We start from the raw sequence: 23,584 nt of genomic DNA on the forward strand, positions 1-23,584 counted from the left end.
TAGGCTGAAGATTGAGACTTCCTCTGTATGTCTAAGGATGGGCTGAAGTTCAGAGACTCTCAGCAGAGCTGTGGCCTTATTCACTTACAGCATCTTAATGACACTTTAAATATTATAAGAGTGGCCGGGCCCAGAGTCTATAAAATCCTCTCTGTGTCTTGCCTCTGCTAGAGCAGGCACTACATAGTAAAGAACGTGAGAGAATGTAGGACAAGTCCTACTGGCCTGGCAAGGGTCCCGCCTAATTCCTCATGACGTGTCCAGTGCAGGTGACACCTTCTCAAAGGTGTGGATAGGCAGTTAATTTCATGGAGTGTAGGAGGTGTGGGTTCAGCTTCTTTTTTTTTTTTTTTTTTACAGTGGAGCATTATCTGAATGATATTCATTCTCCCTTGAGTCTGGGCTTCATGCAACAAGCAGCAACTGGATGTTATTTTAAAATAAGCAAAAGCCACCAAAAGATCCTGGTCTGGATCCTTGTTTGGGAAGAAGAGTTGGTTGAGAAGTGCTCCTTGATCAAGGATTAATCCAAGGGAAAAATCCAGCAGGAAGAGAAGATTTGTGGGTTTTTTACCCCATCTCGCCTGAAAACTATGCCGTGAAAAGGGTTCTGACCCACCGACACACAGCGACTTGGACTGGGTACTAATTCTTTTTTTTTGAAGGGTGGAGGAAAAGAGAGAAATTTCTTGTTTGTGGTGTTTGAAGGATGGCATCTCAATTTCATCAGCTTCGGGTCCTGGTCTGGAAAAATTGGCTAGGCGTCAAAAGGCAACCGGTGAGTAAAAAAGGGAAGCGCACCCTCCCTCCCCGGCCCCCCACCTCGCCCCTGCCAAGAAAGCAATGCTCCAGGCAATCCTGAAATGTGGTGATAATGAGAGGTAAAAAGAAGAGTTTTCTAAAGGCATTTTCTAAAGGAAGAAATAAGAGATTTAGAAGTCATCTCTGCATTTGTCTTCCAGCTAATGGGGTGAGTCTAAACATGCCCCCAAAGCAGCCTTTTGATTTCAGTAAATTAAAAGAGTACACAGGACATGGTCCAGGCAGAGGAAAGAATGCGTCTTGTTACTGGTTGAATTGGAACTAGTGTTGAATTCTAGGTTTTAGGCCAAAATGCTTTTGAAAATTTTCTTAATGAATTTAATTAAAAATGAGATGAAGAAAAGTATCAGATGAAAGGTACAATAAATGGGGGAGAACTGTACTTGAAAGGCAAAAGCAATAGAAAGCTTGGTTGAAAAGTAAGATAAAGAAAGAAATAGTTTGCAGGCTGTTGGTATAGAAAGTGTCTAAGAAATTTTAGTGTCTAAAAATTATTTACTAGAAATGCCAAACAAGAGTCAATATATGTGCCGTGTTTCAAGCGTATTATTGACTCACTTAATCTTCCTGCTGTAGTCTGTCTACTCTGCTCACTGCAACATCTTTTCTGTGTTCTCACGTTCCTGTTTGCTTTTTAAATTACAAAGCTAGCTATCGACCCTCACCGGATAGGGTCCAGGGAGACTGAGAAAGGAATTGGCGTCTGTGAGTTGTCATGGATTCAGAAGAAAGCTTGAAAACCAGGGAAATCCAGAAAGGCACTCAATCTATTCACTTTAGGGTGGTAATTCCCAGCCTTGAATGACTAATATAAATATTACGCAAATCATATATGTCATAGAAACCAACATCCTATCTATGCACCTTATCTCATTTTAGGTTTGCTTATAGAGCCTGACTCCTTACTTAAGAGTTCTGATGCACATGTTCAGAGGGTGAAGTATATGTTCACTCACCTTTGTGAATTGGGTGGGCAGGATTTAAAATCCTAAGGCATTATGTGATTGCATTGGTGTAGGGTTTGGACATAAAATTTAAAATTGCTAATATTTTTATTTCATTGTCTTAAAATTGGAAACAAGACAAAAGTAAAACTTCCCATAATTACCCCATAGGTAGGTTCTGTGTGGAATTCAGCAGGGGAAGCATCTGGGGAGGTGCATGGGGTCAAAAGATGAGAGCTGGGTTCTTGGTTCTGCTCCTCACCAGCATCGTGACTTGAGTAGTGTATCACAATTTCTCTCAGAACTGGCTTTCCCACTTGTAAATCTGTCTCATAGGCTGGTGAGAACCAATGTGCTAACGTATTTCAAAGTGCTTTATAAATGGCGAAACACTTGGCAAATAGGTTATAGGGGGATTTGGGGCGGTGTGTGTGTCATATTTTATTCAAAGCATGATGAAAGGAAATCCAGAAGAAGGGAGTGTAAGAGAGAGAAAGAAATTTATGTACAATAAAGTTCTTAAGTGATGAAAACTCAATAGTTAAAAATGAAAGCATAGAGGAACTGAAAATTTATATCTGTTGTTGCTGATAAATTGAATAGTGAAGTTGTATATTTTCCTTATAACTCCATTTTACTTAAAACTTTTTTAAAAACCCTCAGGTAAATAAGTTTTTTCATTGAGAAATTTTATCTTTGGAAACTTTAATAAGTTCTTTCCTCATCTGTAAAGTAGCTGGTGTATCAATTTTCTGCTTTAGAGTTTTTCTCCATTTCATTCAATTTCTGTTGGACATGGCATATTTAGAAGAGATGGAAGTCAGGCATGCTAAAGTGTTTTCACTCTATATCTTATATTATTCCTATATAGACAAAATTCCTAAAAAGCTCCTGGTAATTATACTTTTGCCTGGAAAAGAGAATACATGGGCTATTAGTTCATTTGAGAACATCACATGATTCAGATCTTAAGTGCCCCTTGAGAGAATGGGACCCAGGACAGCTAAGTCTGTTGAAGCAAGTGAAATCAGAAGAAGTCCAGAATTTGGGGCAATACAAAAAGCCCACCTGAGTTCAGTATGACCAACTAGAAGGACACAAGAGACCTTTAGAAAATAGTGGTGCCAAAAGGAGAGGAAAAGATAAATCTAGGTGGAGGGGAGGAGAGCAAAGAAAGGTATATCTCTTTCTTCACAGTTTTGCCTGGGGCTGGAGCTCTCTCTTGGCATTGGAAAGAAGACTTGAGGACACAAGTGGAAAGAATATAGGTGTGCCAGTGTTACTTAGGAGCAAAGAACGAGAAAATCAAGAGGTTGGAGAGTCAGGATTAAAGATCTAAAAGGAGATGAAATGAGAAAAATTGGGAAAAGAGAAAATATAGACAAATTAAAAGACAGAAAGTGAAAAGAAAGTGTATATAAATTTGAGGAGAGGACGTAGTCTCTGTGTAGGAGCTGGACTTTGTCATCCATCAAGTAATTATTTAAAATGCAATGATTTTTGGCTCTATTTTAGTAATTGTTCTGTATATGGCCCTTTAAAAATATACATTTATACCCAGGAAAGTAGAAATTAAGTTGTGCAACACTGGAAATGTATAGTCCTTACCGAATGTTAAAGAAAGATGCTAGTGTCACCACCATGATATCGTTTTCCACTGTGTTTTCAAGAGATTCCCCCACAAAGCAAGGCGGTGGGAAGGATAGTCTGTGAAGGAAGAAGTCAGAAATCTATTAATGGAGAAACAAATGATACACAAGAAAAAACCCAAGGATATAGTGAAAATATTAGAGTGGAGATTGCTAAGGAAATATATTATCAAAGTACACGCTAGAAGAGAAAGTGAGAAAGGAACTTCAAACAGCTCTACAGCCTAAGAAATAGAATGACAATGCGGTAAGCTAAATGTTGGATTTGGCTGCAAAAAGGGGAGCCAGGATCTTTCACTTTTGAGGTGATCTCCCTTGAAATTGTTCTTAGACTAAATGTTTCTCTCTTTTTTGTAAAATCAAATATCAGGATTCTGGAATATTTGAGATAATCTGATTGTCTTAATTTTAGAGAGTCTCAGAGAGCTCGAGGGACTTGCCCAAGGTCACACAGTCAATTTAAGGACTCAGAGTCAGACTTTCCCCAAATAGATCTGTTCTTTCCATTACCTCCTGCTGCTTCTCTATTGCTGCTGGGTTGAATTTCCTTTTCCATTGTTGCCTGATCCCTGCTCGGAGTCCAGCCCACCAACAAAGAGATCACATTTGCTCAGGAGGCCTTAGATAGTGCTGTTTTTTAGCATCAGTGGTAATATCAATTCTCAATTATATTGCAAAAAATGAATCCTAAAGGAGTGTGGAAAAATACATTAAGCACCAACAGAAATGTTAGGTCGTAGGGAAAATCAATTAGATGCAGTTGCACCCTGCTGGGTTTGTAATTTAATTCTAAAAATAATGGAAAAATGAAGCTGCCTTCCGCTGAGGAGGTTAGCAACAGGGAGGCTCACCTAAAGGGATGCTGGGTAATGACGGGAAACGGTCCTGGGACAGCAGAGAGGCTGCAGGACGAAAGACCACACAGTGCAAGATGGGAATTTATCTTCCATAAGAAGATGGTTCTACAGGCATATCAGGAGTGACTTCAAGTCTCTGTGGAATATAATTCTAGACTGATGACCTGAAGAAGGAAAATTAACTTCAGCTGGTTATTTTCTGTTGTTAAATGTTTGGCTAGCAGATGGCACTTCAGCTCAGTTGATGATAGAACCAGTTTTGTTTTGTTTTTTTTTTAATCACAGACTTTCCCACAACTTGATAAATTTCTAACACTTTGGATTGAGTTTGAAACTTCCTCCTCAATTCCCACCTTGCCCATATAACTTCCCCTTACAGTGGCTAGAAAAAGAGAAAGTCTTGACTTCAGAATTTTGGAGCAGGTTAAATTTTTGGTTTTTTTGGAGGGGAAGATTGGCCTTGAGCTAACATCTGTTGCCAATCTTCCTCTTTTTGCTTGAGTAAGAATAGCTCTGAGCTAACATCTGTGCCAATCTTCCTCTTCTTTGTATGTGGGACACCACCACAGCATGGCTTGACGAGTGGTGTATGTCTGCACCTGGGATCTGAACCTGCAAACCCCAGGCCACCGAAGCTGAGCATGCAAACTTAACCACTACACCACTGGTTTGGCCCCTAAAATAATTTTTTGATTAAAATAATTTAGGATTAAACTCTAATCCCAAATTTAATACTACATTGGATTAAACTGAATTAGGTCCTGTGCAATTCACTCAACTATGTTGTCAAATGTTTCAGGCCCTTTACTTATTCTGGATTGGTACCACTTACTCCCTTAATTCCTTTTAATTGTTCAAAAAAATCTAGACGTACCTGTTGATTATGGTGCCTGGTACATGGCAGAAATGCATATTTTATTAGTTTTGTAAGTTAGTAAAAAGTAAATGAGATGATGTTTTAGAAATGGGGGCAATCGAGGAATACATTAGCTTAAAATCCAAGAAGAAAGAGTTATTTTTATACACATCACAGAAAATTTACCAATCTCAAAATGTATTGGAATCTCTAAGTATAGATTTCAGCAAATTTCCTTGATCCCAGTTTTCAGATGAGTCATTTACACGGATGGCAGTGTAAAATAGCAGAAAGCCCAATTACACTTTAACTCTGTGCCACTTTTGTTTCCCTGTTTTGGGTGTGGAACTAAGGTTTATTCCAGGTCTAAAGTACCAAGTCTTACTCAGAATGTGAACCTTGGCATTTTCTCGGAATCATCAAGTAACAGTCATCCTTGATTTACAGGACAATACAAAAAGAAAGGAAAAGAAGAGGAAGGAAGAGACAGTATACATTATAAATGGAAGGCTGGGAAATTTTTATATTCATGTTTGTAAGAAAAAGTTATGATTCTAAATTACAGGACAACCTTTAAATGACTTTCCATGCTCTTATAGACTGAACTAATAAAAGTATAGTGTTACAATCAAACAGAGCTAGTAATCTATGCTGTCATGGTCTGGCTGCATAGCTTAATGGTTAACTGTGCATGTGCTGAAACCAGGCTCCCTGGGTTCAAATACCGGCTCTACCACTTAGTGGCTTACGGAATAAAGGCTTATTTAGTCTCTTTAAGATTCTAATTTCCCATCTGCAAGAGGAAATGAGATGATTATATTAAATGAGATAATGCATGTTGAGTGTTTAATACAGCATCTTGCACATTTCTAAGCAGTCAATAAATATGAGCTATTATCATTTGGAGTACTGTATTGAATTCTGATACTAAATAGAAGAAAAAGGCCACTTGACAGCAAGAATTCATCCTGGGGAAGATATTTTGAAATCGTGTTCAACAGGGAACTGTTGAAGGTGCTGGCGTTAGTACCCAGGAGGAAAGGGGACTTGGTGTCTCCTCAAATACTTCAGAATTCTCATGTGGAAGAGGAGGCCAGACTCAGACAAATGAGTCTTAGTCACAGGAAGGAAGATATCACCTTGCTATGAGCAAAAAAATCAGACAATATGAGTTGTCCGATAATGAAGAAGTCTCTTGAAATAGTGAGCTTCTAGTCACTAGAAGCAATCAAGGAGAGGCTGGATAACTACCTGGCAGAGATATTTTCCCTAACTCGATGTACCAGTCATTCTCGAATTATTCCTCTTTTGGAATATTCTACGCTCTTTCCCATCTGTGGGTCTTCACCCATATGTTTCCTCTGTTTGAAAGACCCCTGCTTCTTTCTCCCACTCCATCTGACACACATATTCTTTCTTCTTCCTGACCCTTTTTCACCGTTTAGATTTTAGACTCAGCTTCCTTGCTTTGTCTTGCTTTCCCATGCTTTACTTCCTATGTCTTAGCATTATCTATTACATTTGGTTATAATTTTTTTTAATGCTTTCTGTCCTCAAAAGACTGAAAATTTTGATTGCTCTATCCTCAGTGCCTGGTACACAGCAGGTGTTCAGTCATTGTTTATTGTACTAGTGAATGTATAAACCTTCAGTAAGTGATCGCTGTAGCGTATGCTCAACCTTAAGTCTCTCCAGGACTATGAGTCCATGAAGAAGTGGAGAGAATCTTTATCCTAAACATTTTACTTTTATTTATTTTCAGGGTTAGGCAAAAAAAGTCCCCATTACAGTTTAGAAATTGTACTGATATTCAGTATCATTCATTTCAGACACAACCAACTTCAGACCACTCTAGTGCGGGGCACAAACACACATATCTGTAGGGGCAAGACAGGTAATGTGACTATGTGAAGTGGGCCACACATAAGAGAGTAGGGAATAGTGACATTTATGGTTAAGACTGGAGAGAGAATGCCTTATTTAAAGGCGTTCAAATAGTAGTAGTTTCTTCAAATTTTTAAATATGTAGTAACACAATTTAAAGTTCACGTGTATCTTATTTTCCTATGTACTTTTAGTGAAAATTATAAGAAAATAATAAAAGTGGTAGACAAATAGAATCCAATGGAATAGCAGTAATTAGAATAAAGGGTTCTGACAAAGTAATATGGTGTGAATGATCTAATGTTGAAATTACGTGCTTTGCCCAGATTTTTCAGAAACTTAGATTTGAGATGTTTTCAAAATTTCTAGCAAATGCGGAGGCAAATGTTACTAGGCTTTAACAGTTATACATAGAAATTTTGGAGTGAATTTACACGTCATTCATTCAAGGAATTTCTTAAGATTTAAACTTAGAATTTTAGGTGGATGACTTCACTGACTCCAAAGTCACTGATATGTGTCCTGTCGTCATCAATAATTCCCCAAACCTTAACACCTGTGTGCAACAGGATAGAGTTCCTGGAGATGAAGCGTGTTTGTTTTCATCTCTTTTTCTTGGCCTTTCATCACTTCTCTTTTGCTGTCTTTTAAAAATTGGTTCTGGATTTTCAAAAAGAATTATTTTAAAAATAATTTCTAAATTTTTAATTTTAAAACAATTCAAATTTAAAGAAAAGTTGCAGGAACAGGGGAAAATTTTTTTCTTGAGCTAGTTGACATTGATTTCCCATTATACCAGATAATTTAGTGCTCACAATTTACTAACAAGGATATTCTCCTACATAACCCAAACCACCATCAAACCCTTAGACCCAATTCAAGCTTCGCCAGTGGTCCCAACCATGGCTTTATAGCAAAAGGACCCAGTTCAGAATCCCATTCTGCATCTGTTTTTCATGTCTCTTGTTTCCATCAGTTTGTAAGAGTTTGTTCGTCTTTCCTTGACTTTCATGGCCCTGACACATTCTGAACATTCAAGACCAGTTGTTTTGTACAGTATCTGTGGTCTACTGATTTTTCGACTCAGGTTATTCATCGTTGGCGGGAATATCACAGAAGTAGGGCTGTGTTCTTCCAATTGCATCGCATCAGGTGGTGCATGATGTCAATTTGTCCCATTTTGTGGGGAAAGTATTTTGAGAATATGTACATATCCAATTCCTCATCAAACTTTCAATTTATCTGTTTGCTTACATGTTTATTTATATCTACATAGACTCATGTATTCCTTGTTTATTCAACTAGATACAATCTTTCATTATCATGTATTTTAACGTTTAAATTTGTCCAGTGGGTCAAGTTTGGTGCTCACATTGGGTCATGGGCTGGTATCTGTGCCCTGCTGCTGTGTCCCCATTATTCTCTGAGCAGTGTTATCTATCACCCTTCTATCTATTGAGCTACCTACCCCTCTATTTCTATCTGTCTCTCATCTTTCTACCTATCTATCGATCTATCTATCTATCTATCTTCTACATATGTTCTACATATTTTCTGTAGCTCTGTCCAGGCTTAGAAACAATGACACTCCACTAGCAATGAACATACCTAGTACTCAGATGTCCATTAAAAGAAGCTACTGTTTTCTGGAAAAATGGGTATTTTCAGGGCTGGGATGAAGTACAAATAAAGCAGAGACAACTTGTGGAATCAGAAAGTAGGAAATAAGTTATATGCACACATTTATATCTATATTTCATGTCTCTTTATAAATTTTGGAGACCAGGACTTTATACCTACATCTTTAGTTCTAACCCAACAATACAGGGTTCATTCTCATTTCCCCCTTTTCCATGTTTGTAATTCCCCAGATGGATAGTGAGAAACTTGGCTCCTCTACTGGGGGATAAATTTACATTTTTGGTCAACTTCCCTGTATGAAACCAACCGCCTGCTTCTCACTCTGCACACACTCTCTTTACCCTACTTGGGCTCTGACACCCCATGTCTGGTTGCTGTACTGTGGATGTCCTCTCCTCCTTGCTAAGGACCCACCTCCCTCACTGCATCACTGTGATGCCGCTAGTCCTGGTGTGGATTTACCTTGCTGGGCCGCACCTAAGGACCCTTGGGTACTGAATTTTTCAAGAAGGAAAAGGAGAAAGAGAAAGAATAGAATGGGTCATCTCAATAGAAAATAAACTCTGGAGAAATAAAAGGAGACAAATGCCATGGCACACTAAGGAACTATAAACTACTCAATGTGCTTATGCCTGTAGACATCAAGAACGCAGGGAAAACGAAATGCAAGGGAGGCATTGCAAGAAAATGATTAAAATATTAGTTTTAAAACTCTTTTCCCCAAATTTTCAAGTAGCCCCAATGTCTTTATATGTAAAATCAATATCCTAGCCCTTTCCCCACACAAACAAAAGTCATAGCTCGTCCGGTTAGTATTTGGATCCCTGCTGCTGCATTTGCTCTGGGTTGTTTATGAGAATCTTTAGAAGGGTGTTGAGAGCAATCCTGCTGCTATGAAAATTTAAGTTTTGTTTATTTCTTGCTTTTGTGATTAACTTGTCAACCTTACGTTTTCGAGATCACAGTGTGGAGGGCTTTGTGTTTATTATCCTTCTAAAATGCTACTGCCTACTGGCAGAAGTGTTCTGCAAACCTCTCTGACCTAAAATCCTGGGGGAAATCTTCTGATAATAGATTGCTGTGATTTTTGCCTTGAAGAGAGTCTCAATTGCCTTAAACTTCTCTGATATAGATTACATTTTTGTCTGGATTTAAATCATGCCTAAAATTAATTTCAAAATTGGCCAAAACATCCTCATGAAGGCCTCAGATTAGATCAGCCGAAAGACAACTTAAAGATATGCCTTGACATGTGTCCCTTATTTGAACGTGAATGTACATTTGTGTTGGTACAATTGATGCCAGTTGCTCACCGGATTCTCCTGAGGTGGCTGTAGAAAATGAATAGATGCTCCTCAAAGTGGCTCTGGGGCATTAAACCTACTCAGATGAATCCTTTTTTTAAGAATAACTATGGCCTCAAATATAAAACCAATCAATCCACACACATTACAATTTTTTTTAACATTAATTCTTTATAGTCTACATTTCAAGTGAGTCACATGGAATAAAAACGGGACCTTGTATCTAGGACCTTCGAAGAGCAGACTCTAATTTTCGAATACATCAGAGACTAGGCTAGAATAAAAACACATCTTTTATTTCTATAGTACTTGTATTTTTCCAATATGCTTTCTGTAACGCTTTCTTATTTGTTCCTCCGAGCGGTACGGTAACTTTAAAAAAATCCTAGCCTAAGTAGTTTGATGTTCAGATCTTTGTCTCCTGCTTCCCAGCTGGATATGTGACTTTGGACAAGTTATGCTAACCTTCTGCTTTCCAGAGAATAAAAAGGCCATTGGATCAGATCGGGTCTTCTTAGTCTCTTCTGTGCTATGGACATCTTTAGCAGCCTGCAGAAGCCTATGGCCCTTCCAACAATAATGTTTTTAAGTCAGTAAAATAAATAGGATTACAAATAAAGCCAATTATATTGAAATTCAGTTACCGAAGTATTAAAAAAAATTTATGATATGCTAATATGTATTTCTTTATTATAGCATTAAATAAATATGACGAGCCCATAGCTGCCGCATTGTAACGTCGTGATGAGTATGAACAGCACTTTCAGGCATCTGCAGCAACACTAACATGACTTCAAAATATCTGTGGTCTCTATTGGTGACAAAGTCACAAGTACTTCTAATAACATTGTGCTTCGTTGCCTACATTCATCATTAATGGAAATGCTAAATTTCAATCACAAGCCAAAGAAAATAAAAATGTGATCTATTTTTCCTAACCGAGTTTACAAGTGTGCTGAATTCTATGCATTAGATGATCTCAAAGGAACTTTCCAACAAAACATTCCAGGACTTTATAAACAATTCTTCTAGTTAGGTGGGGTGGCGTACATTTAGAACTGCTCTATTCCAAGTGTGGTCCAGCAGCATCAGCAACACCCACCTGGAGCTTGTTAGAAATGCAGAATCTCAGGCCCGGCCTCAGGTCTACTGAATCTGACTGGACGTATTACAAGAGGCCCAGGTGATCTGGTCTGCACGTTAATGTTTGAGAAGCACTGCTAGAGATTAGGCTTTTCGGCTGGTCTGGGAGCTTTTCAGCTGTAATCAAACTGAGTACTTTAGGATTCCTTAGATCTACAGTTAACTTCCTCCATTTTTTAAAACTTGTCCTTATACCCAAAGCCTAAGAAGTTGGTGACAGGCCTGCCAGAAAGAGAGAGAGCAATGTTGTTAGACACACAATGGAGATTTTCACTGAAAATTGATGAATAAATGACAAGCAATAGGATATATTGGAGCATATGAGGAAGCCATTTGGTTTATTTTTAGTTAATTAATTTTTTTTTTGCTGAGGAAGATTAGGCCTGAGCTAACATCTATGCCAATCTACCTCCACCTTATATGTAGGTCACCACCACAGCATGGCTGATGAGTAGTGTTGGTCTACGCCCAAGATCTGAACCTGCGAATCCAGGCCACCAAAGCGGAGCAGGCCAAACTTAACCACTACACCATGGGGCTGGACCCTGAAGCAGTTCAGTTTAAAACTAATTCAGCCTGACCTTGTTTTTCTAAAAGGGCTTGACATGGCCTGTTGAGCATGCATTGTACACCTGCTTTAAACATTTACTATGTCCCAAAGACGAGAATGATGCCCTTAAAGATAGGGGTGTAACTCCACCCACATTGTCATTTCCTTAAGGATAAGCATCTCTTCCAGGAAACTAAGGATTAATTACTGACCTGCTGTGCTTACCTTGTGACCACTGACATGCTGTGCCAGCTAAGCATCCCATGACAGTAGTAAAAGAGATATTCCTGTCATAAGTGATGTGTACTTTTTGTTCCAAGATGGTATATAACCATTCTGTACACTCCACTATTTCGTGCCCTTCCTTCCTTGGGGAGGGCAGGCCCTGGGCTAGAGTCTTCAAGCCTGGCTCCTAATAAACTCACCTCAATTTTGATTTATAGACTGATTATGGATTACTTGCGTCGACAACATTTAGGTTAGGAGTTACGTAAGGATCAATAACTGAATGGGTCTAGATTGTCTCGGAGAGTTGAAGAGCCCTGGGCAGTAGTTTGGGATGTGGCAGAAGCAAATCAATTCTGAAAAGTGGAGGAGTGATCACAAGTCTGATGGCAAACCAGGCAGAAGTATGGCTCCACGTTTTGCTTTAGGAAGTAGAGGCGAGGTTTGCACTGTAGGGTCTGGTTTGAGCACTGTAACAGTTTACATATCACAGGTAATGTTCCTGCGAGTGCGTGTTTTTTACTGCTCTGGAACCAATTTTGTAGGTATGTAAAATATTAAGCAGTTAGGATCTTACAAACTGAATCATGTCTACACGAGGAGAAAAGCTGTGTCTGACACTGAAATTCTCTAATAGAAATTTCAATGCGGTATACGTATTTTGAGAGTCTATTTTGTACCAGTGGAAATTCAGGGATGAATAAAACACTTCTCCTGCCATAAAAGAACTGCCAGTTTATTTAACAGGCAAAACTGCAAGACAAAAAATTATTGATGGTAAGAGTGGAAGTTCTATGATAGAGGCAGACACAAGATATTATCTTTAGTGGTCTTGGGGGGAGGGAGGGGTACATGGAATGTAAAGGTCCTGTTTACTCATTAGCTCAGTTATCCATTCATTCATTTGTTGAACAATGTTTTTTGAGCCATTATTCAATGTCACATAATCTTTATGGCTGAGCATAGAATGTTGACATTGGAAGTGATAAGATAGGTCTAGGTGGAAATTACGTTGGGTTTTGTATGTCATGTTTAGCATGCTGAGCCTTATCCACCAAGAAACTGGGAAACTCTAAAAGATTTTTGAGTAAGGAAGTCACAGATCAGATTTGAATTTTAAGATCACCACTTTTGGGTCAGTCAGGAGAGGTGACTGGAGATGGGGCTTCAGAAGATCATTTTAAGGTTTTAAGCCTGGAAAAATAATAATTCTGTTCATTTTGAGGTCTCTTGCATTTTAAAAAATCTCTTGTTCCTTTCTTATTAATAATATTTACAGGCAAATATCTGGCTCACGTTGGAATTTTATGGTCTTATGTACTTCTTCCCTGTTTTTTTGGTTCAGTAATATAAATAACTTTTTTTTCTACCATTATTTTACAGCTTTGGACTCTCGTCTTGATTTTATGGCCAGTTATTATTTTCCTAATTTTGGCTATTACCCGGACGAAATTCCCTCCAACAGCAAAACCAACTTGTAAGTAAATGAAATTGATTTGTTTCCCTAACTTTTGGATTCTAGTTAAAATATATTTTGGTATCACTTTAATATTTTATTCTAAAATTTAGTTTTTTGAATAGCGTTTCCACTTGGAAGTATTTGTACGTATACTGAGTATGTTTTTTCCCCATTTGTTTGAATTAGTTAGTAAATTGAGCCTGTAATATTTGTATAGAAAAATATAAAGCACGTAGGAGTCAGAATGTATTTTAGTCTTTATCTGTAAAATTTTGATTCATTTATTATTCACCTCATACGTCTCACCATAGTATGCATAACACAAATATGCAGCAATGTCAAAGCTGGATCGTCCTTCGCTCTGTATTGTAGCAGAAACCATAGATTGGCATTTGATCAACTGAATGAATGAAATGCAGACTGTTATAAGAATCTCTTCTCTCTCTTCTGGCCTGACTTTTGAGTGGCGCCAATGTATCAACACATTAGTTTAAGAGAAGATTGTTTTCCGTTAGTGTTGTTTCCGTTCCATTTACTCATTCCTAAGTTATAAAATGGGCATGATGCCCAACTCAGTTTAGTATTTTCTTTTTTGGATCCAGACTGGAAATGCAGAAAAGACTCAGAAAAGTCCTCAGAACCGAGGGGGACAAGCCTTTTAACCACAATGATCTGACCAATGTTGTTTAGGCTGTTGTTCTTAAATTTTGGAGCCCATTCTCTTAGCAGAGGAGTAAAAGTCAGGTGAGATGTTTCACATTTCACAAAGCAGCCATCTCCTAAAAAGCTTCTCGTAAATCAGATTTCTGTAAGTCAGATTGTATTTCAGATCAATTACGGCAATTTGCTATGGTAAAGAATACTCTGCTGAATTATTTGTAAAGAGAATTAGGAGCTAGTGACTTTTAAAAATAAGCACAGTGCTTTTCAGACACCCAGTCCTACGAAGTAAGATGAGAGCCGTGGGGAATCCACCTGAATCATACACAACAGGATGGTTCAAAAGAAAACATCAATTCAGTTAGTGTGGAGCATTGAAACTCTTGGTGCCAAAATAAATAATTCCTTACATTCGAATAGCACCTTATCATTTCTAAAGGACTTCTGCGCAAGTCATTATATAGAGTTGTTGATGACATGTTATTAGGTCGTTCATCAAACAGCATGATTTTTTCTCTTCATATTGTGTGTATATTAGTTCTTTATAACAGGTTAATTCCATGTGATGTTGTTGGAATGTATGTATATTCCTGCGTATCTTAAGAGCACGAGCTTCAGAAATAATGCTTTCAGCATATAAGGACAAATATTCTTTGAACTCTTCTGGTTTAAGATGCTAATTACCAATTTGCTAATGATAGTGACAGAAGAAATTCATTAGCTCTTTTCAACAACTAATTTTTTGTTTTTAAGTATTTTTCAGTTGTATAAATTTCTTTTTGTAAAACTTCCAAGAGAGAAATATAAGGTGTGTGAGTGAATAGTTTAAAATTAATTGGTGCTACTTGGTCGGATTTAGAGATTCATGGAGAGAATCATGGAGAGTTCTTATAATTCTGCTAAATTAAGAAGAAAAAATGGGAAAAACCGTGTGACAAGTGGCTCATAGACCTAATCTAAAGGACTATGCAGAAACACAATATCCAAAAAGGAGATGTGTAACCAATTTTTACCCTAGACCTATCATCATACCTTAATAATAATTGGCTATAAGCTGATTATCTTTATGTTTGTGGGTGGAGAGAACAAAATTAAAGGAAATCTCAAATAGTGAAAATATTTCTGCTAGTCTCTCAGACCTCTAACACTCAGTCCAAAAAAATAGTTTATTGGTTTGTTTTTGAAACTGGAAGCGACCCTCTCCCTTTACAGATGAGAACGCTGGGACCCAGGGAGACAGTAATTTGCCAAAATTCAGTCATGTGGGGTAGGAGAGAAAGGTATTGGAAACCACCTTGACTTATTCTTTGTTTATGAGATTTGTCTCCTTATCTTACCCTCCTATACAAAGGGCCAGACACAAATTGTGTCCAAGATTTCAACTCTTCCCATAATCAGTAGGGTATAAAATGTAATTTTATAATTGAGGGTGATGTTCTGTAGAGAAATTTAGAGAATCTAAAACTAGGATAGACACAGTTACTTTTTTTCTCCTTCTCTTGTGATAGAGAGGGAATGACTTCAAAATGATGGTTTGCATTTAGGTATTTTTAGTCTTTTTTTTTTTAATTGTTGTGTTTCTTTGTTTCTCACATCTATTACACTGAAAGATTAAAATGAGTTCATAATAATAAATAATGATGATAAGTATTTCTTGATCTCATACTACGTGCCAGACACTTAGTGAGGCAGTGGCAGTGTTATTCATTGCACAGTTGAGAAAACCAATGCCCAGAGAGATTAAGCAACTTGTCCAAGATTGCACAGTTAATAAGTACTGGTGTCAAGATTTTAAGCCAGGCAGTCGGGCTCCAGAATCTGTAAGTTCACATTTCTTATGGCTAGTAGTCAGTACTAATTTCTCATGTTGCATTACTTAGGTTTTCAAAAGTAGACTAAAAATTAGAAATTAGGAATATAAACACCTCTACTCTGTCTCTATCATGAAATCAAGAAATATGAGAAGAGGTGGACTCTGATACATGTATCAGAGTTAGCCTAGATATCAGTATTCAGTGGAGAACACGGCTTTGCCTGACTAATTCTGCATGCATCGCTGTAGTTATAGTGTCATGGAAATGAGGGCCCACTTAACAGAGTTAAAATCCTTTCTGGGCTACAGTGACTTCTTCAGCGCTAGTTGGGCAATAGAGAAATGAAGATGAAATTCCAGACCGCACCCCAGCTGAAACTCAGCCATGGCGAAAACGGGAGTTGTCATCCGTGGGCACATTCTACTCCCAGAATAGCCGGGCAGGCCTGTAGGACAGATAAATCACTCAGAACAGATATAATTAGCAACCCAAAGGACTCCCCCCACAGTCTTTTTGACTGGTGGGCATCTGGAGAAGTCTGGATTTTGGTGAGTGAGGAAGCTGCTGCAGTCTCTGCCATGGTGAACACAGGTCCGGAGCAAAATGCTTGCTTTTGGCAATGTCTGCCTTCATGGACTCCCTTTTGTGTTGCTACAAACAGCATAGGTCACTAGCCTCTGGAAATAATAAGTCCCGGGTAAAGAAAGCTTCTGAAGACTGCCAGGCAGGCCCCGATGCTTCTCGTTCACATGGGGAGGAAATGGGCAGAGGCACCCAGTGTGTAATAGTTCCAACCGCTTGTCATTGCTACATGCAGTGGCTTGTCAAGAGGCAAACTTTAAAGCCAAAATACCATGCTTAGGAGCAAAGGCAACAAAACAAAACATAACTCTCCAAACGTATTTAGACAAAGCCAAGCTACAGTGTGCAGTGAGCTAATTTTGTCTCCTTTCAACACAGACATACCCATGAAAGTGCAGGCAAACGCTTCCTAATTACTGTGGAACTGACTACTTTTTCAACAGTAAAACCCTGCCATAATGAGATAAGTGGACTCCAAAAAATGCAGTCTTGCCGAACAAGGAGTCGTGTTTTTATGAAGTTAATGAAAAACAATATTTTTCAAGTAGTCAAAAATATCACTAAAAGCATAGAGGAGATTATACTGTGTAAGTATGACTCTATGCCAAATTAAACCCCAACCCTCTCGAGGTGGTCACTTTCGAACACCCCTGCACCCTCAGAAGATAAGAAATTCAGCCCATCCCATATCTGAAAACAGGGGCCCATGGAAGGCAGGAGCCAACTGCTGATTGAATTATATCTAAATTTGTGTAATCACAGAGTTAATATTGAATATTGTCCATCCAGATGTGGCCCCGTAGCTTTGGTCAATGCAAGGTCAACATTCCTAACATGTCTTTTGACCTCCGAAGCCTACCTTTTGTCTTCAGAGATGCAATAAAAATAATAAGAGGGGCGAATATTTATTGAACAGTTTACCATGTGTCGGACACTGCTAAGTACTTTGCATGTATTTCCTTGCTTAATACACCATCTCTTTGAACTATGTGATATGATTATCCCCATTTTGAAGATGAAAAAACTGAGGGACAGAAACCTTAAGTAACTTACCAATGTTCACATGGTTACTGTGTGCCTGAGCCTGGATTTTAAGCACAATTTTTACCTGTAGAGATAATGGTTTTTTTCTAGGTCATGAGTGCCAACAGCGGCAAGTCCAGGGTCTGGTTCATTTGAGTTTATAGCATCTCTTTTTTCTTTCTCATACGACTTCTCAGCATTATCATAGATCAAACATGGCTGTAAAAGTGAGCTCAACTGGTTTTTCTGCTGTCTGCAGCTCTAGGAAAAAATGTGAGAAAGAAGATTAAAATCATTGAATAATTGCCGGGTAGTGGGATTCACGCATGTTATACCTATGGCATCTGTATTGTTAAGAGGGAACTATTGTGTAGTTTTATGTTGAAAGAGCCTATGAGCCTTCTCAGTGCTGAGGGTTGTGAAAGTCAGAGCAGGGAAGGTTTTTCTGGCCCTGCTCTTGCTGCTGACTTTTCACGTGGTGTGTTTTTACAGAAGTGATGGCAGGTGCATAAGGACAGAATTCGTGGGTGTACCAACCTCTCCAGCACACCCATAATTTAACTGTAATAGTTGAGCGACTCATAGTAAATAGTTTTCTTCTGGACTTTGACTCAAAACTAGTGTAGGTTTTATTCCGGGAAGCTCAGAACTCATCATCCATCTTCTGTCAGGGATTGCTCAGTCGAATTTCTCCATTCTCACTCCTCCCAGCAATACTGGGTAGTCTCTCAGGAAGAAACATCTGAGTCATCTTTGACGCCTCCCTTTCCTTCACCTCCCATAGCCACTAGCCTTAGGGTCAGAGTCCACCTTGGGAAATACATCCTGGAGTTGCCCCTTTCTTTCAAGACCTTCATAATCAGGATTCATCAGCTTTCTGTTCTGTAGTATGGGGCCTGTGCCCAGAAAGGCAGTGTCTGTATGTCATCCATGCAGGCCATGCTCATTTCCACTTGGATGCACATGCTTCTGTCTCACCCTCAATGTCTGCTAAAGGACCAGCTCACATCTGACACTTACCATTTTGCCTTCCCTGATCACTCAGACCCTAATTATTCTTCCTTTCTATCTCTCTTGTGGATGTATTGCCAAATAGTGGTCCTTGAGTGCTTTGTGCTTTAATTTAGACTCATTCATTGGACAGAGAGTATATTAATGGCAGAAATCACATCATAATATCACACTTGTATCAGATATAGCATGATTCCTAACACAGGGAACAAAATAGGAGTGCAGTATATTGGTGAGAATCTGATACAGTTTGAAAGATTGATATGGGTGATTGGATTACAAAATTCACCCAGAGACTCACCCAACGAGAGTCTGAGATGAGCAAAGGACAAGATGCTAGCTTGTTTTCGGTTCGATTTCTACTTCTCTGATCTAGGTAAATCTGACTGTGCTATCAAAAATGTCTATAATGCTAATATTGGGAAAAGAAAATGGGAAAAAGCTCCCTTGTTCCTCCCCAGGTAGATCCACCTGGGAATTTTCCTCATGAATACCTAACAGTTCTTGTGAATGCATATGAAAGATTTTTGTGCGGGAAACATTTACAGTCTGCTTCTGGCTTAAATTACAGAAAATATTGGAATAGCTTTTGAATTTCACAGCCAAAGCCACTTCGCTTACTTCTTTCATCAGCACATCAGTAGTTAACAAATGTTTGGGAAACATTACTGGCCTTTTAGATGGCAACATGGAGATAAAGGCTGTGAAACTCATGGAAACTGAGGTTGGGATTAGATTGCCATTTGTTTCCTCCAGCATTCTGCACAGAGCTGTAGGAACGCAACAGGAGGAAGTGGAAGGTGAACATGGCCCCATCACACTCGTACACAGGGACGGCTACGGCGCCTGCTGGTAGTTGCCCATCTCCCCCAGCTCCTGACTTGACATTCTGCCGTGCTCTCATGCAATGCAGGCAGGCACACCCCACTACCAGATAACATGACAAAAGGATTTCTCAACTAATGCCCTCTTTGGCTTGGTCCAAGATTTGCATCAGAGAACTGGAAATGCTTTGAAGTACAATAAAACTTAATTTAACAAGTAGAAAAATAAAGAGTAAAGAATAGCTGTTGACAGCACAGTGGAGGATCTTTTGGTTTTTTGTCCTGTCCTTTCTGCGGCTTCTCTACTTTTCATCACTTACCTCACAAGCTTCCCAGTGGTGACCGCCCCACTGAAATCAGCTCTGGGAGCCACATGTCTTCTCTTCTTTATTCCTTTTTTCTTCATAAAGAGCAGAGGCTCTCCAGCTACTCTCAGATAGGGACCTTTAATATCTAAGTCTATATGATAAATGAGGATAAATAACTGATTATTTCTGAAATTCTCACAAAGGTAGTAATGTCACTTGCTGAGGTTGCCAATTTCAGTTGATGTTTCCAACTTCTCCTTGAAACTAAGAGCCAGATTTAACAAAGTAATTTCAGCCAATTCCCCTTCGCTGACCAGGAAGCATAGAGCCCAGGCACAGGCTCACAGGTGGGGGTCAGGCTCCATGGTTGGCTGACGCTGTGTTTTTCCAAGTGCCTGTTTTATTAAATCTTCTTTTAAGCATCACCCGGGAAACTTGGCCTACCAAACCTTAGTCATTTTATGTAACTCTCACTATTCAAGTTTTCTCATCCTCTTTGATTAGGTCACATCGTGTCCTTTGCTTTGATAAATGCACCAGTGTATTTTTAGAGTGAAGTCACCCTCATGGAAGAAATGCCACAGCATGCAATATTCGCTGGTCTCGGGTCAGTTAGAATTGCATTGTGGATCAGAATTAGAAAGGCCGATAGTATTTTCACATTTTAAAAATAAAATCTTTGTTTTGTTACATATTTATATTTATATAGAGAATTATTATTATTATGAGAGGGAATATTGTGGCTTGAAGCACAGACTCCACATCCAGACTGCCTAGATTCAAACACGAGCCTTGGATAAGCTCTTGGTTGTTCTGAGGCTGGTCCCACATCCGTATATTGAGGCTAATAACACCTGCCTCATAGAGTTGTGAGAATTAACTGAGTTAATAATTGTTAAATACTTAGGAAAGTGCCTGGCACATAGTAAGAGCTACGTTAGTGTTGGATATTATATTATTTATAATGTAATATAACATATGTATAGAGTATAGCATCAATCATTGAATGTTATTGAGATAATCTAGTATCTCATTATTTGACAGCTAAGGAAACTGAGGCTCAGAAAATTTAAGAGACTTGATTGAAGTTTCACATTTATTCCTGTCATTATTACATACTTGAAGGATACCTGTTACTTCTATCTTGATTGAAAGAGCCACAAACCCTCAGAGCAATCAAGTCTATAGGAGGGAAATAAGTATATCGGAAACTATAATAAATAAATATGGAATGTGATAAATTCCACCGTGGAGGTAGATCAGAGGCAGCAGAGAAGAGGGAGTCCAGACACCTTTACCTGGGATGGAACTATGGTGAGGCAAGTACAATGCAGAATTTGAGAGGTTAACAAAAAACTCTAATCAAGATCAATCATATTTCAATACAATATTCTAAAGTATCAAAATTAATTTTAAAGTTCTGTGATGAACAAAATGTGAAAATTTTAAATAAAATCAATAGCAGTATTACTGATGTTTCTTTTGCCTTGGGCTCCAATGTGGCTCACATAGCACCACCTGGGATGTCAGGAAAGGCTTTTCACTAGGTAGTTCTCTGTCGTAGCATGGATCTTGAAGAATGAGGAGGAGTTTGTCAGCTGGACAGCCAGTGTCTTTGCATTCCTAACAGAGAGTGACCAACAAAGTGAGGACACAGGATGTAAAAGAGTTAGGTGTGCTAGGAATCTGAGTCTGCTTCATCTGAAAAAGGAAGATGTTTGCTGTGAGTGTCGGGAGATGACGCTATTTGGTCAACACCAAAACTATGGGACTTTATTTTGAAGACGATGAGAAGCCTTTGGAACTTTTTAGTAAATTAATTTTGTTTCAAAATATTTATATCTTTTTCTGACCATAGAAATACATGCTCACTATTTTAAAATTAAGTAATGTAATGCAAGTGTACATATTGTAGGAAGCCGAAATCTTGCATAATCTTGCCTTCTAAAGAGAACCATTGTTAACATTTCAGTGTACATTTCTCAGAATTTTTTCTACGCACATACCAAACACACACACACACGTACGCACAACCAAAATGTGGCCATCGGGATCAGATCACACTTTGGAAAGAGCTCCTGGGACCATGTGGCAGATGGGTTAGTAGGAGCTGGTGACTGGATTAGGCCAGGGGTTCTGGTTGTGACTCCCATTTCAGTTTTTCTTTTCATGATCTCTTCATTGCCCTGGAAATCTACGGAATTAAAATCTCTGTAGACTTCTCAATCACAGCTAGCTCTTTCCCCAGAATTTTTTTTAACACTCCCTTCTTCAATCCTCATTTCCTTTCCAGATTTTTAAGTCCAGATTTCTTTAAAGAACAAAGAATTTCTCTTTACAATAAGGAGCTTTTCAACACACAACTAGCTGTAACTCTCTAATTTAATCCTGTCCAAATGAGATTAACACAATTTAGGACAAATTTGAAGAGTGGAAATACAGCTAACTAAAGAGAAAATAATATAGGAATCACACGATATTATCAGTATATTTTCCTCCTTGTCCTTTCTCTGTCTTTGTGATTTACAAACAGATATGTTCAATCATTCCACCTTAATCAAAATTATCTAAATACATCTGTTGAAAGATATACATTCCAGAGTCTTACCCTAGGCTTTCTGAATTGGCATCTGGTGGGGGTGGGGGTGGAGGAGGAGGTGGTGGAGATGATAAGATGATGAGGTGATGAGGGGCCCATGGTGGTGAATGGGGCGTTGTTGACGAGCAGACAGCTTAAAGAACAACGCAGGTGATTCTTAAGCAACTTAAATTTTGAGAGCTACCTTTTCCTTTCTTTTCAATTATCTGTTCTTATTTTAAATCCGTTGCATGTTTTACTAACTCACTGCTGTTAAAGCAAACCAGGGGATGGATTTAATTCTGTGAATAATTTCAGGGAAAAATTTGCTTTCACTTGAGTTACCCTGTCACACTCAAATGATGGTCAGCACTCCCTGCTTCATTTTAGCCCCGGATCTTTCAGTGTAATTCTCAGGACGTCACAAGTCTCACACCATTTTTGATGTCTTATGTTGAAGACAACATTTTCAAGACAGTTGAGGAGAACGTCTCGTCTCAGAGAGAACTGTCAGACCAGTGACTAAGGAAGGAAAGGTTCATAATTTCCTGAAATTTTATCCAGAGGTGTCTCTCCAAGAGGATTTCATGGTTCAGTTACACGGCCAGGGAAAGAAACCCAGTCCCACATAAACGAGTGCTTCACACTCTAATGCTGGATCACTGTGTTCTAGTTTCATAAATAGCAGGAGAATGAGAAAATATCAAATACCGTCCCATTATTTTGAAATTGTTTCTCCCTTTGGAGATGGTACAAAGATGCTTCTGGAGATTCATATTCTACAAGATGTGCCTAGGGGTGTAAGGAAGAGATCTGCCTTCTTTCCTCGAGTTGCTTACAATCTAATTGTGGGGTGAAGAAACACTTACATAAAAAGGTACATGCCATAATAAATTAAAAAAATTAAAAGTTAAATATAACTAAAGTAAAGGTGTTGAATATAGCTCTTGGCACAGTGCTTTGCACATAGGAGGAACTCAAATATTTATAGATTAATTAATAGTGACATGTAATAGCAGAGTGAGTACCTAGGAAAGTAAGTGTTGAATAAGCAACATTGACAATAAAAACTACAGGAAGATTAAAAAAGGAAGAGATTGCTATGAATTAGTATAATCAAGAATGACCCCACGACTTAAGTTTGCAAGGAAAGAAAAATGAATATGCAACAAGAAGAGATGTGTCCCTGAAGAGTGAGAAAGGTCATGGTCAAACACTGGATGAGGATAGGTTTGGCCAAAGTAGAGGGTGCTGGAGAGTAGAGGAGGTCAGGTTGGGTGGGGTCTGGTCATGTAGGGTTTCAGTACTAGACCTACGAGTCTGGGTTTTCTCCTATAGTATAGAAACATTGGAAGTCTGTGAGGAGTTATTTAATGTTTCTTTTTCCAACATAGGTGGTAAACTAGAGGAAGTTTGAAACATTTCCCTCACAATCGTTTATCTCATCCAG

The 23,584-nt window shown here is 38.6% G+C and overlaps 1 protein-coding gene across 1 annotated transcript in view; it reads left to right on the top strand.

Annotated features, from left to right (window-relative positions):
* Window positions 1–377: 377 nt before the first annotated feature.
* ABCA12 (ATP binding cassette subfamily A member 12) overlaps window positions 378–23,584 on the top strand; it is a 160,682-nt gene continuing 137,475 nt past the window's right edge. The window contains exons 1-2 of the mRNA XM_014843588.3: window positions 378–778; window positions 13,259–13,352. Coding sequence (XP_014699074.2) covers window positions 710–778; window positions 13,259–13,352 — 163 coding nt within the window. The 5' untranslated portion in view covers window positions 378–709. The remainder of the gene's footprint in view (window positions 779–13,258; window positions 13,353–23,584) is intronic.

Source organism: Equus asinus, chromosome 19 (assembly GCF_041296235.1).
Source record: "Equus asinus isolate D_3611 breed Donkey chromosome 19, EquAss-T2T_v2, whole genome shotgun sequence".
Taxonomy (NCBI): Eukaryota; Metazoa; Chordata; class Mammalia; order Perissodactyla; family Equidae; genus Equus; species Equus asinus.